This window comes from Sinocyclocheilus grahami, unplaced genomic scaffold (assembly GCF_001515645.1).
Source record: "Sinocyclocheilus grahami isolate Dianchi unplaced genomic scaffold, SAMN03320097.WGS_v1.1 scaffold186.1, whole genome shotgun sequence".
NCBI classification, from domain to species: domain Eukaryota; kingdom Metazoa; phylum Chordata; class Actinopteri; order Cypriniformes; family Cyprinidae; genus Sinocyclocheilus; species Sinocyclocheilus grahami.
Window position 1 is genome coordinate 698154 of NW_015505365.1, and position 14526 is coordinate 712679.

A 14526-nucleotide genomic window follows, 5' to 3' on the forward strand; every position below is an offset into this window, starting at 1 on the left:
TTTCTTGTATTGATTATGTTAATTATTTACGGTAAAACACCTCATACTGTAGCTATGTTATCGATCAAATAATTTAAAAAACTGTATAAAATAAGGTGTAGCCTATATAACTAAATAAAATCAAGCAAAACTTTTTATTATTAAATGACACTAAAGGCGAAGAACATGTCATAATATTTCTAAATATTTAATTCTCATTTTCCTACAAGTTTAAGATGCTAATTTTGGTCGCAAACAAATAGGCTATTTGAGGTTCGTCACAACTTAAACTATTACGCCACCGTTAGCCAAACACCAACTAGGCTGTATTAAAGAAACAAAATATTTGTGATATTTAAATGTAGCCTATATTAAAGTGATAAATTAAGGTTTTATTTTGTTGACGCAGAAGCAAATCCATATATACATACTAGTGCTGTCAAACGATTAATCGCGATTAATCGCATCCAAAATAAAAGTTTTTGTTTTGTCGACGCACCATTCGACGCTGAAGCAAATCTGCCTTCAATACAAACACATGCATGTATATATTTAAGAAAAATGTGTTACGCTTATATATTAAATATATTTATATATGATATAATTTAAATGTAAATATTTTCAAAATATGCTGTGTGTGTCTTTATATATACATAAAAATATACACAGTACACACACATATATTATGTAAACAAAAACTTTTCAACTGCGTGGTATATCTACTGTTTTGACTGTCTTTTGAGAAAGATTTGTAATTACAAAGCTTTAAAATAAATTTAAAGATACACCCGCGTAAAATGAAATGTCTGGCATTCTTTTTAATGAAATCAATAAGTCACATTTTTGATGGCAAAATGATAGGCTTTTAAAACATCAAGGCAGAAAAATGAAGAGATGCATTTTTTTTGCAGACATCCATGAACTTACATGAGCAAAAATAAATAAAGAGCTACAGAAGCTATAAAAGAGTCTTTGGGATTCATAAAAGTGTGTAGCTAGAAGGAAAAGAGAGGCAGAGACGTTAAAGAGAAACCTCTGATACAAAAGAAAAACCACATCACTTTGTCCTTCCACCACTAGCAGCCTAAAAACTCACAGTGCAAACATTACCTCAGAAGAGAGAGACGTTTACTACACTACATGACAGCTATTCATCACAACCATCTTTATCTATAAATTCATCAGTCTAAATACTGATTCAAAATTAATAGTATAAAAAAAAACAATAATTATATAAATTCATTTGTCCCTCAACTTTGCCCTTGAAGAGAATAATACAAGAGGACCCATCTGACTAAGGACAAGAACTGGTTGCAGAATCATACAGTAAGTGCCATAAAAAGGGCTTGTAGATTTGAAAACATACACAGTTTGGCGTATAAACATGTTTAGTATGCTTTAAAAGATCAAATATTGCATGATGGACAAACAACCTCTGAGCTGGGCTTGCCTTCAAATATATGCATGCTCGCTTATGAAATATTACAACATTTATTTACTGTGATTCAACTACATGTTTGAAAACCGTTTTGTTATTACACTGAGTGCAGAAGCTCTTGCTGTTGGTGCAGGAATTTGGTGTATAATGGAAGGTTCACAAGAAAACACTTTCATCCTCATCTCACCACATATACAATGTTCCAAGCTAAATGCTGTAGGTTTGGCTCTTTTATTACGTTATAGCTTATTGTTGACTAACTATGATGATTTTGAAGGGTTGAATGGGGCATATATTAATTTTGGCTGCAACTGCAAATGTATTTGTTGCTTCTCAGCTGAGGTCAGTGATGTTGGTGTTCCTGATATTGTTGTTATTTTGATGATGTTGTTCTTGGATCACAGATACTGATGGTCACGATCTGTAGCTGGTGTTTTTGAGGTGTTCAGTTGGTGCAGGTGTTGATGTTCTTGCCGTCAGCTGCATCATCAACCAGAGACAGATGGTAGTCTGTGGCCAGAGTGAAATGAGAAATGCATCCCACTAAACCTCGCATGTACTGCCTGTTAGTGTGCAACGCGATCTCCTTCATCCCCCCTGGAGAAGTTTGAAATCAAAATCACCAACAGAACTAGACAAATACATGCACAATTCATACACTACATTCAAAAGCTTTTCAATGTTTGTTTTTTTAAAGAAGTCTCTTATGCTTACCACAGCTGAATTTATTGGATCAAAAATACAGCAAAAACAGTAATATTCATGAAAAATTATTACAATTTAAAATAGCTATTTTCTTTTTCAATAGACTTGTAGAAATGTAATTTATTCCTGATGATGCAAAGCTGAATTTTCAGCACTGTTACTCCCGTCTTCAGAGTCACATGATTCTTCAGAAATCATTCTAATATGCTAATTTGCTGCTTAAGAAACATACAAAAAGTTGAAAAGGGGTGTGCTGCTTCATATTTTTTTTATCAAAACTGTAATCAATTTATTTCAGGATTCTGTAATGAATAGAAGGTTCAAAACAAACAGTTTCTTAACATTATAAATGTCTTTACTGTCACTTTTAAACAATTTAATGCATCTTTGCTGAATAAAATAATTAGTTTCTTTCAAGAAAACCACTTCTGAATGGTAGTGTTTTTTTATTCCTACTTTATTTCATACACACTCTTGTATGAACATCTATTGTCATTATCATAATTGTTATCACATTTCAATTAACGTCGTAATTGTGTTTAATCTTACCAATGTAAAGGTCACCATTGATGTTCAGCTGTCTCATCTTTCCAGGAGATCTGCCTGTTTTAGCTCCGTAATCATCAACGGTTAGTTTACCAGACTGTCCATCCCTTCAAACAGAGACAAACCGTCTTGACCGTTAAACTGAGAAAACTACGGCCGTCTTAAATGATGCAAATTGCCTGACATTTGACGTAGTATTTACGTTTAAACAGTTTTCACTCAGAAATTACTATCAGGTTTCACAAAAAAAACAAAAAACATGCTGAATTATGTGAAATTTTGATGAAGAAATACATCTGATGGCAAATGTCTGACCTGACAGCCTTCACTCTGTGCCATTTGCCATCACTAAATGTGCCATTAATGACCACGGTGCCGGCTCCGCTACCAAGATTATAACTGTAGAGAGAAGAAGAGATGTTAGGAGGATCTTAGGATCTGTAAATTGTCTGACATATGTAACTATCATGCCTTTAAGCATACTGCAGGTGGATATGTTGTTATACCTGAAAATGAGCGCTCCGTCTTGAAGGCCGAGAGACAGGTAGTCACTGTTGGCTCTCATTGGACTGTCCCCCCGCCATAGTAAAAGACCATCTTTAGACGTGCTCTTAAAACGCATGAACATGTTTGTTCTGGAACCTGATACCCTGCAGAGACACGCACCGTTATTTTAGCACGTGTGCATGCATGTACAGTATGCACAAAAAAGACAAAAACTTTATATGAAGCATAGAGTGCAACAATCGAGTTCTTTGGGTAATAGATTTTTAACAGGCCTACATTGAGCTCCAAGGTTGTTAATCAATGGTATGTGCTTTTGATGACGCCATCTGTTTGGATTATTTCAAATTACTTGATTTAACAGTGGAAGTCGAAGTGGAAAACTACATTACCCATGATGCTGTGCAAAATTCCACCAATCAGAGATTTGCAGTGAGCAAATTGCACCAAAAGAGTTTTCAAGGAACACACTCTCCCATGAAGCACTGCAAATGATGTAATGCACATTTTGCATAAAACTATTGTTTTTATAGTTATAATCAACAACTTCAAATCAATAGTTTTATATTTCACCATTGTTTTTCATTTGATTGTCATTTGCAGGGCTTCAATGGATTGTAGTTCTCTCCCTCACTAAAACAGTTAAGCACATATTCTTTTATGTCTGATTTTCAAATACTTTTTTCCTTAAAATCCAATTTTGTAATGTTGTGATTCACCTCATAGCTGCTTGGTTTAGTTCACGGCATATAATGCATTAACAAAGACTTGTTAAATACTTCTAGAACCAAGGCTGCTGAACAAGTATGCAGGGACTAATTCACTCTATTGATTCGAGCTCAGTTATAGAGTGTAAAAGCAAAAGTACTCTACCTTTTGAGGATATCTCTGTTGTCGTATGTCAGATAGCTGCGTCCTGTGAACTGAGGGATCTCAATAGATTCAGTGACAGCTGATACAGTGAAACACAAAAGTGCACAACTCTGTTACATTCACTAGATGGCAGCACACATCATAAATACACTAAAGCCATTCTTATTAAAGAGCAGACATAAATAAGATTTTGCCTGCTGTACTTACTGTTTAAGCAATAATTCCCACATTCTGCACAGTGAGAGCACAAAACAGAATAAAAGAAGCTTAAGAAAGATTTTGAGGTGTTATGGAAGATGTCTGCAAAGAATATCAGAGCGACATCTCAGTCTAAAAAATGCTACGGAAGGAAAGTTTTCACTTAGCGCTCAGTCCCACTCCTGGATATCTGCCTTCCTGCAGAGTGCAGTTTCAACCTTATACTAATAATATGAGAAGCACTGTGCAAAGCTTAGTAGTTTGCACTGTTTTCAGCTATATTCATATTGTTATTTGCATTTTAATCTAATTTTGTATTTAAAAACACAACCTGATCAAATAATAATTCAAAGAGGAGTCATAACAGGCATGGAAGATTAAACGTAGTGCAGTGCATTCTGAGATACTGTATTTTTTTCCAGTTTAATTCACTTTTATTTTGATAGTTTTTGTCATTTTTTAACGTGCTTTTGACATTAAAATGACATAAAATAATAGATAAAGTTTATAGATAATAATTATAATATTAATTATACAAATACGTCTATGTTAATTTCTATATAGCTGTAAATAATCTTTATTTTTGCTTAAGTTTTAGTCATTTTAAAATTATTTTAGTTAAGTAAAAGGCAACCTTTCTAAGTATTAGGATTTTTTTTATTATTTCAATTGCCAAAAGTGATTTTCAGTCTTCAGTTAACAATAACATATAACATAAATTCATATAGGAAATTTGCATACCTTGAAATAGTAAGAATAGTAGTTTGCCAGTAAATCATTTGACATTGCCTACTTTTGGAATGAAATACTAGCATACTGTATGGTGCACATCATATACTGTATAGTGCAGTAAACTCTATTTTTAATGGATATAGTATGTTTTTCCGCATACTGCACATTATGCATTTGGCAATAATTGCATTTATTTTTCAATTATTTATTATTTAAATTTGGCATTTATGATTTAATTATCAGCTCTTTATTAACTGATGAACCCCCACTGGACAGAATTTCTTTGAAACAAAAATACTTTTAAGCACAACATTTGACAAAACAAAAAGACTTTAAGATTTGAAAATCATAAAACAATAGATAAAGCTGTTCAAAATAAAGACAAAATCTATTTGGACACTCATAGTTATGGGGTATGTCAAACTAACCAATGTCTGCTCCGCTCAGTGCATTTCCTTTAGGCCAGGGTCGGATGTCAATGGCTTTACTGTTGACAGTCAAACTCTGCATGCAGCCCTGAAAGCCACGATTGGTGCCCACCGCCCTCACCAGCCAATAGGCATTCGGAGCTCCGCCCAAAAACAAAGGCGTGCGGAACGTTATTTTAGTGTACTGACCCTAAAAGAGAGAAGAGGTTGTTAGATGCATTTCATAAAATGGATAGTTCCAGTCCTGGATGCTGACTGGTGAGTTCAGCACATGACACAAAACCAGCCACAACACCTGACTTCATTTTTTTATAATTTGTGCTGTGTTTGTGTATGAAAGCATGCGTACCTGAGAACGGCCTGACACCGGTGTGTCATTGTCTAGTCTCAGCCAGCCATTCATGCCGTCTCTAAATATTGTGACCATGTGCCACTGTCCAATCACAATGGAGCTGCCACTTACAATCTGAGCTGCACCCGTACCGCAGTTAAACCTGTGCACATAAAATTCAAGATCAACTACTACTAATCACAAAATCAATTAAATTTCATTGAGGAAAAAAAAATTTTAATGAATCAATATTTCTCAATAGGATAAGTGAAAATGGAAATACCTGCGATTACAGTGTAGCCAAAAAAAAAAATTTTTTTAAATGATAGTTTTAGATTAAATAATACTAATCGATAAATTGATATAAATGGGGGGGGGGGGGGGGGGGGGGGGGGGGGGGGTTAAACCTTTTTTTTTACACACACATACAGATTTAATTGATTTCTTTCATAAATTGTGTTGACTGCTCTAAAATATGAGACACCAATGTTTCAGGAGACTAGGACACAGAATAAGATGCATGCTTATTCAATAATTCTTTTATTTCCTTTTTGGGCTTATGTATGCTTTATTTTTTAAGAGGGGGGACCATGGTTCAATATGTAAGTAGTCTAAGAAAGAAATCAAAACAACAATGCAAATATTATGTATTATACAGTATAAATGTTATGTAAATATTATGTCTAGTATTAAGTCTTTTTTTGTCAAAATCATTTTTGTTTTGTATTCATTTTTGGTTAAATATATACATATAAATACACATTCACACACACACATTTTTTATATGTATGTATGTGTATATATATATATACACATATATGTGTATACATATTGGTCTTTATATATATATTATATATTTTTTTTGAGGTCCCCATGAGGAAACAAGCTTATAAATCATACAGAATTAGTTTTTTTGAGAAAGTAAAAATGCAGAAAGTTTCCTGTGAGGGGTAGGTTTAGGGGTAGGGTTGGTGTAGGGCAATAGCACATACAGTTTGTACAGTATAAAAACCATTACGCCTATGGAATGTCCCCATAAAACATGGAAACACAACATGTGTGTGTGTGTGTGTGTGTGTGTGTAAATCACAATCCAGTACGCAACTGCATCTTAAGTATGCATTACTTTAAAATATAGAGCACATCCGAGATGAAAATTAGCTACAAAACAGAGCTTGACTGGAATCAGCATGAGGTGAAGAACTGTATTTAAAATCGGAGATACCTGTAGTGTAGTTTTCCCCGTACGAGGGCCAGGGAGGTGAAATCTCCTCTACCGTGTTCATTCTCTCCACAATACAACAGCAATCCATCCTCAACCTCTGCCTGAGAGGTCAAAGCAGTCATTCATAAGCGTCTGATCTCAAAACCCTCTCAAACGCATCAAAGTCTGCCTGTATATGTGATTACCTTAAACTCCAGGCTGATCTGGAAGCTCTGGTAAGAGTTTTTAAGAGGTTCAAACGTCATGTGGGAGTAGCCATAGAACTTTGGGAAATTTACCGTCAGACCTGTAAGACACAAAGCTAAGCGGTTACAGTACTTCCTGTGACACTCGTTTTTTCAGTCTTAGATTTGTACATGCACACACCCTCCGTATACTGTGTGTTTCAGTCTCGAGAGTCTATAGATCCGAACACTATGACTGAAGGTCATAGAAAATGATTTCTTTCAGTCCGTTTGGACAAGCTTTCTGGCCCGTCATCATCTTCTGTGACAGCGCTGTGATTACGGAGCGTTTCATCTCTTGGGCACAAATCCCATAGTTCATCACTGCCATGTTGGGGTACAGCCACATCCACATGACCCTTAGCCCAAACCCTAATTTAATGCAAATGAAAGTTTTGTGAGTTTTAGTCAATGTTTATGACAAAGGTTTGGGGTTGGTAGGATTAAATGTTTTTGAAAGAAGTCTCTTCTGCTCACCAAGGCTGCATTTATTTGATTAAAAATACAGTGATATTGGGAAAGAATTCAAAATAAATGAAGAGTTCATTTGCAAAAACAGATAACTCCCTTTTTAACGGTTTTCAAAAATCATGTTTTTTCATTGTGCATTCCAATTAATCTCATTTAAACTGCAGTTGGGTTATTTTGATTAGCTCAAAAATAACTAAAAAATACTAGCTAACTAACACAATACAAACATATTAACATAAAAAAACATGATTTTTGAAAATGTAAAAAAAAAACAGAGTTATCTGTTTTGGCAAACAAACTCTTCAAATGTTTTCTATTGTAATGCATTTTAAAATGTAATTTATTCCTGTCATGCAAAACATCATCATTCCAGTTGTCAGTGTCACATGATCCCTCAGAAATAATTTTTGCTGCTCTAGAAAACATTTCTTATTATTAGTAGAAATGCTTTTTTGGAAACCATGATACATTTTTCCAGGATTCTTTGATGAACAGAAAATTCAAAAGAACAGCATTTATTTGAAATAGAAATCTTGCAAAAAGCAATACTACATTTTGCCAGATAGAAATATTCAAACAAATCTGAAGTGGAAATATCTGTTTATAGTGGAAACCGATACTATATAATAATTCAGCATAGTTTACTTTAGGATCAGGTAAGTTTGGAACCAACGGAAGACATTTGGGGCCTAGAGGCTATATGAAAGAATATATAACATACATGTATATTATTTGGCCATTACCCAAGCTGACGTTTTGACACTCAGAATGACTTCAGCTCACAAGAATAGTGACATTTCATGCAATTGCAATTTTCAGCACAACATATATTGCATTTAAAAATATTGAAACTGATATGCAATACAGTGAGAGACTTAGGACAATAAAGCAATATCTTGTCTGTGGAGTCAACTTGATTTAGAATGTTATTGTACTCGCTCTGAAAAGGTTAGACATAGTGAGGAATGCCAGGGGAATAGACAACAGCACATGAAAACCTCCCCACTCAAAGATTACACACTCCCAAGAGACCTCAGAGAAGACATGAGAGAGAGATGGAGGAAGAAATGAAATGAAAAAGGCAAAGAGACACAAATTCTTCACCCATCTGAGAGAGAGACTGAGCTCTAGAAGAGTTTAGTAGATTTGAAATCTTACTGAATCCAACTAAACTTCAAAAAACATCTGGGTGTATCATGTCTACTAAGAAAAGAGACGAAATAGCCTATCAGTGATTCGTTCTAAATTATTATTTATCTTATTTTTTTCAAATACCACATATAAAATATACTAGGTTTCAGAAAAAAGGTGTCATAGGTTACCGCATCTGTCTCGCTGACCACCTTAGATCGTCTAAACAGCAGAAAAGAGTCAGAGTTCGCACTTTTTTTAAGCCAATCCACAAACCAGCCTATTAGAACGTCTCTGCATGTTCATTTAGCATGTTTTAGTGGGTGGGGCTTTGGTGAAAGGGCGTGGTCTAATTCAGTGGCATCATTCAAAGGGATAGTTCGCTCAAAAATGAAACCGATTTCGAACAAGGTGCGGGTGAATCAATGATGACAATTTCATTTTTGGTGAACTTTCACTTTGAGTCTGGTAGAAATTAGCAACATGGTAAAATGTTTGTGTTGTGTAATCTAACATAACTATAACATGCCGGCCAAACGTGTGGAATAATTACATTCTTTTAAAGGGGTCATATGATCATTATTTGGTGTATTTGGTGTAACAGAATATGTTGACATGCTTTAATGTTCAAAAAACACATTATTTTTCAAATACTGTACATTATTGTAGGTCCTCTATGCCCTGCCTCTCTCAAACGCTTAGTATTCTACAAAGTCCCTCCTTCCGACAAGCGCAGTCTGCTCTGATTGGCCAGCTGACCCAGTGCATTGTGATTGGCCGAACACCGCAAGCACTCGTAGAAAATTTCGGAAAAACTCCGCATTTGAACAGTCAATAGCAAATACTTAAACTAATAACAAACCAGTAGCTTATTCAGCAGCGCCAGATTGTCATAGCAAAGGGAGAATGACCTCCTCTCCTAGGTTCACGAAACGGTCGTCCATAAAATGCATTGCTGTTCTGTTGTAAGTCATCTTAAAGATTCCTAAATGCATCTACTTTCGGAAGGCCAAATAAAGTGCTTTTGCTTTCGCCTAGAAACACACAGCGTCTCCCTTACATGCTGCTTCAACACTAACTGTGGTTACTGAAACCACGCCTTCTTTCTTTGCGTGCACATTTGGGCGGCAGTATGCTAATATTTCCACATAGTGAGGTAGATATGGGGGGGCGTGTTAGAACGAGCCGTTTTAGGGGGGCGTGGCAGAGTCTTAACGTTGATAAAGAATATCTCTTTGGTTTTGAGACTTTAGTCTTTGCAACTTCAGGGATCTTATCTATGCACAATCAGCTTGTAACACTCCAAAGAGAAAGGAAAACTTGAAATCGCATCATATGACCCCTTTAATGTTTTTGAAGTCTGTTATTCTCACCAAGGCTGTATTTATTTGATCAGAAAATACAGTAAAAATACAGTAATATTGTAAAATATTATTGTAATTTAAAATAACTGTTTTCAATTTGAATGCAATTTATTCCTGTGATGCAAAGCTGAATTTGTAGCATCATTACTCCAGTCTTCAGTGTCACATGATCATAATGAATAGTGAAAATAGTTGTGCTGCTTCATATTTTTGTGGATACCATGATACCCTTCCATTCAAAAGTATAGGGTAAGTATGATTTAAAAAAAAAAATAGACAATAATTTTATTTGGCATGGATGCCGTAAACTGGTTTAAAAAATGACAGTAAATATATTTATGACATAACAAAAAAATTATATTTCAATAAATCCTATTCCTAGAATACGAAAGAACGGCTTTCTACATTGATAACAAGAATCAGTAATCAGTAACTGAACACATAATAACTGATAATTATTGAGCAGTAAATCAGCATATTAGAATGATTTCTGAGGGATCATGTGACACTGAAGACTGGAGTAATGATGCTGAAAATTCATCACAGGAATAAATTGCATTTTAAAAAATAGAAAACAATTCATTTAAATTACAATAGTATTCCACAATATTACTGTTTTTACTGTATTTTTGATCAAATGGAGCATTGGTGAGCAGAAGCGATTATCTCAAAAACATTTTTAAAATCTTAATTGCTCCAAACTTTTGGCTGGCAGTTAATATTAAACATCAAATACAGTATGTACTGATTTACGTCATTCAGAATATTGACTCTCATTGTAAACAAACTCACCTTCTGAGCAGAAGTCTCCCTGGTGACCGAGGTTGCAGTGACATCGAGAGCCTCCAGTGTCGTAATCGTTGATGCAGAAGCTGTCGGGGGGGCAGACCGTCTCGTCACATGGTACATCATAGACCCGGGGTCTTTGCCCTTTCCACGGCGTCATTGACGGACTGGGAGAAGGCGTGGTGGGGGCGGAGCCTGTCAGTATAACAGGTGTGGTGGTTGTACTGGAGGTGGAGCTAGTGAGCATTGTTGTGGTTACAGGAGTTGTTGATGTGGTCCATGCTGCCGCTGTAGTTGGAGTGAAGCTGATATTTTGGGAAGCAGGTGTACGCATCCTATAAATAACATTTCCGTTTCTGGGAGTCCCGACGTGGGTGCGGAGCTGAGACCGTCTGCCGCTTTTCTTACTGCTAGTTAACGACTTTACCTGCAAGAAATGTACAGATGAATGCCAGAAAGATTAAATAACAACACATTCTTTGTAAAAAAAATTTAAAAAAAGATGTTTAGAATTTTTCAAGTTCTCTCTTTTTTCGGTGACTTTTGCCTTTTTAATTTTAGGTTTCTTTAACAACATAAAAGATGGCTCACCTCCTCAATGAAGACGTCATAATCTGAGTCATCGATTTCAAAGCCGTCCTCATCTTTACTGTCAGAGTTTGAGATGTAGACGTCATAGTCTCCACTGCCTATATCTGCTGAACCTGTTTGTTTTTTTTTAAATAAAGCAGTGTATATTTCAGTCATTTGACCTCATACCAAATACAGTAAGTAAGCAGGAAAAAAATCATCATGATTTCATGTACAAAACACCTGATTTTAGATTTCAAAAACATACTAGAAACATAGATTCTGACAGCACACAGATTTTTTTTTATTTATTTATTTATTTATTTTTTTAAGAAATTGGGTCTGTGTGTACAGGAAGAGGTAAACTGAATTGGAATGACAAGAGTAACCCAAGCGTTGTTAATAAACTAAAACGTAATTTTCATGAATCGAAATAAAAGCTGAAATAAAATTAAACAACTTTTAAAAAACTTGAAAATGACAAATATTGCCTTTGCAGCTATCCGAAATAAAATAAGTACTAAATTACTCAAATACTGAAATAAAAAATAAATTAATGCTATATAGAAATATTAAAAATGAGTACAAACAAAATTACTCAAATTAAAATTAAAACCAAAAATATGAAACTAAAAGCTAATTAATAAATGCTATAATAGTGTATAAATAATACTAAAATAACACTATTGCACCTTGGTCAACAAAAGCTTTTTTTATATGAAATATACCAACTAAATGTACATTTCTATATTTCTGAATATTTTTTAAATCTGTGTTTCTTTTGGAAATGCATTTCAATTCTTCTTTACGTTTGATTTCAAATTTTAATTCTGCATTCTGTTTTCTACCTCAATTCAAATTCAGGTATTACATTAGAATTTATATGACATGCTCAATTCAGTTCCCAAAACAGGGACTAAATTGTAACAAATGTTGCGATTACTCTTTGTTTTAATGCACTTTTACATTTCAGAACTGACCCAAATGTAATTTTGTACCTAAAATGAACACATGAGCTGGTCAGTGGTTGTCTAAATCCAGTTGTTTTTGGGTGGATCCAACTGGTTGGATGTCTAGACCAACAAAATTTAAGCAGCAAATTCTTGTTTGGGGGGTCTCTGTTCTTAATCCGTCTACTGGAGGGTTTGGGAAGGTAACTAGCTGTAATCTTCCTCCTTGTGGCGTTTGTGTGACAAAGAGGAGCATCTTCCTCAAAATGAACAGGCTTTAAGATGCTTAATTTAATTAGTCTGGTCTTTCCAGCCACCATGCACGCAAACAAACCTGTGAGGAGCATCCAAACTATAACGATCACAACATAAACCATGCAAACCACACACTTAAGTATAGTCATTTAGACCCTTTTATCACAATGGTGAACCAGTAACCTTACAGTAGCCAGACCTGAGGGTCTCATAAGGTCCTGTCCTGAACGCACTGTAACTCACCGAGAGTGTGCACAGGGTTGTTGATGGCACTGGGAGGGCTGATGCCGTGTGCGTTCACAGCTCTGATGACAAACTGGTACTCCGTCTCAGGAATCAGACCCTTGAGCACCATAGAGTTTGACTCTACTGGCTCTCTGATGTGCGTCCACTCAGTGTCCATCTCCGATCTGCAACACACACACACACTTGTAAGTTAATTGTAACACTAAAACTCTACTAGATTTTTTTAAAGCAAATATGAAGACAAATTTGCAATGATTATGCTAGGGTCCAGCCCAAGTTTATAATTATGACTTTAGGTCTCGCCCTCACAACAAATTCATGGAACTTTTTGCAGGTTTTATAGTTAGGCAGGTGACAATGTGGTTAGGCAGGATTTAAATCCTCAACTTGATTGAAATAAAGTTGAATTAAAATAAAATAAAACATTGAATGAAAATCTTACACTCTAAAACTTTTGCCAAGGCAAAAAAATGTTTAAGTTAAAGTTGAAATAGTAAAATAACTACAACTAAAACAGATTTTTTTTATTATTATTAAGAAACTAAATAGAAATATTACAAAATAGCAATAATAAAATTACAAAATTACAAACAAAATTACTAAAACCAATTTAAAATTACATTTAAAAATGACAGGGCAGATTGAAATCCTTAAATGCAGTAAATAAAATAAAATATAAATATAAAAAAAAAATCTTACACTTAAAAACTTAACAATGAGAAATGTTGCCTTGGCAACTAACTAACTATTATTTATTTATTTAGAAACTTAACAGAATTTTTTTTTATATATATACTGTATAATAATAAAAACAACTAAATCCCAAACACAAAATAAAACAAAAATTAAAATGAAAACTGAAAATGTAAAAATAAAAGCTATGAAATAATGTAAATAATAATAAAATAGCACGCTGGTCCTTTGGTTGACAAAAGTTAAGTTGACAAATATGATGAAATATATAAATGCAAATTTCTACAGGTGGCACTTCCCACATTACATTCATATACTTTTCTTTGAATATCTTTGAAATTTGAATATTTCTTTGAAAATTCATTTCAGTTCTTTGCATTCAAATTCAATTTGAAATTCTGCATCCTGCTTTCAACCTCAATTCAAATTCAGGCATTTAATTAGAAATCCTTAAACCTGAGTATGAGCAGTATATTAATAGTGATGCGTGCCTTACACTCTTAAAAATAAAGGTGTTTCACGATGCCATAGAAGAACCTTTTTTGTCTAAATGGTTCCATAAAGAACCTTTAACATCTGAAGAACCTTTCTGTTTCACAAAAAAGAAAGAAGGTTCTTCAGATTACAAAAAGGTAAGAGATGGTTCTTTAAAGAACCTTTAACTGAATAGTTCTTTGTGGAACCAAAAATGTGACCCTGGAGCACAAAAGCAGTCTTAAGTCGCTGGGGGATATTTGTAGCAATAGCCAAAAATACATAGTATGGGTCAAAATTATAGATTTTTCTTTTATGCCAAAAATCATTAGGATATTAAGTAAATGTCATGTTCCATGAAGATATTTAGTAAATTTCCTACTGTAAATATATTAAAACTTAA

The 14526-nt window shown here is 34.4% G+C and overlaps 1 protein-coding gene across 1 annotated transcript in view; it reads right to left on the reverse strand.

Annotated features, from left to right (window-relative positions):
- Positions 1 to 1175: 1175 nt before the first annotated feature.
- The window catches only part of egflam (EGF-like, fibronectin type III and laminin G domains), a 24833-nt gene continuing 11482 nt past the window's right edge, over positions 1176 to 14526 (reverse strand). Inside the window, exons 9-21 of the mRNA XM_016284662.1 lie at positions 12954 to 13120; positions 11527 to 11639; positions 10942 to 11362; positions 7145 to 7245; positions 6960 to 7060; positions 5753 to 5897; positions 5404 to 5593; positions 4253 to 4276; positions 4046 to 4124; positions 3175 to 3318; positions 2984 to 3067; positions 2672 to 2775; positions 1176 to 2014 (exon numbers count right to left, since the gene is read on the reverse strand). Coding sequence (XP_016140148.1) covers positions 1863 to 2014; positions 2672 to 2775; positions 2984 to 3067; positions 3175 to 3318; positions 4046 to 4124; positions 4253 to 4276; positions 5404 to 5593; positions 5753 to 5897; positions 6960 to 7060; positions 7145 to 7245; positions 10942 to 11362; positions 11527 to 11639; positions 12954 to 13120 — 1825 coding nt within the window. The 3' untranslated portion in view covers positions 1176 to 1862. The remainder of the gene's footprint in view (positions 2015 to 2671; positions 2776 to 2983; positions 3068 to 3174; positions 3319 to 4045; positions 4125 to 4252; positions 4277 to 5403; positions 5594 to 5752; positions 5898 to 6959; positions 7061 to 7144; positions 7246 to 10941; positions 11363 to 11526; positions 11640 to 12953; positions 13121 to 14526) is intronic.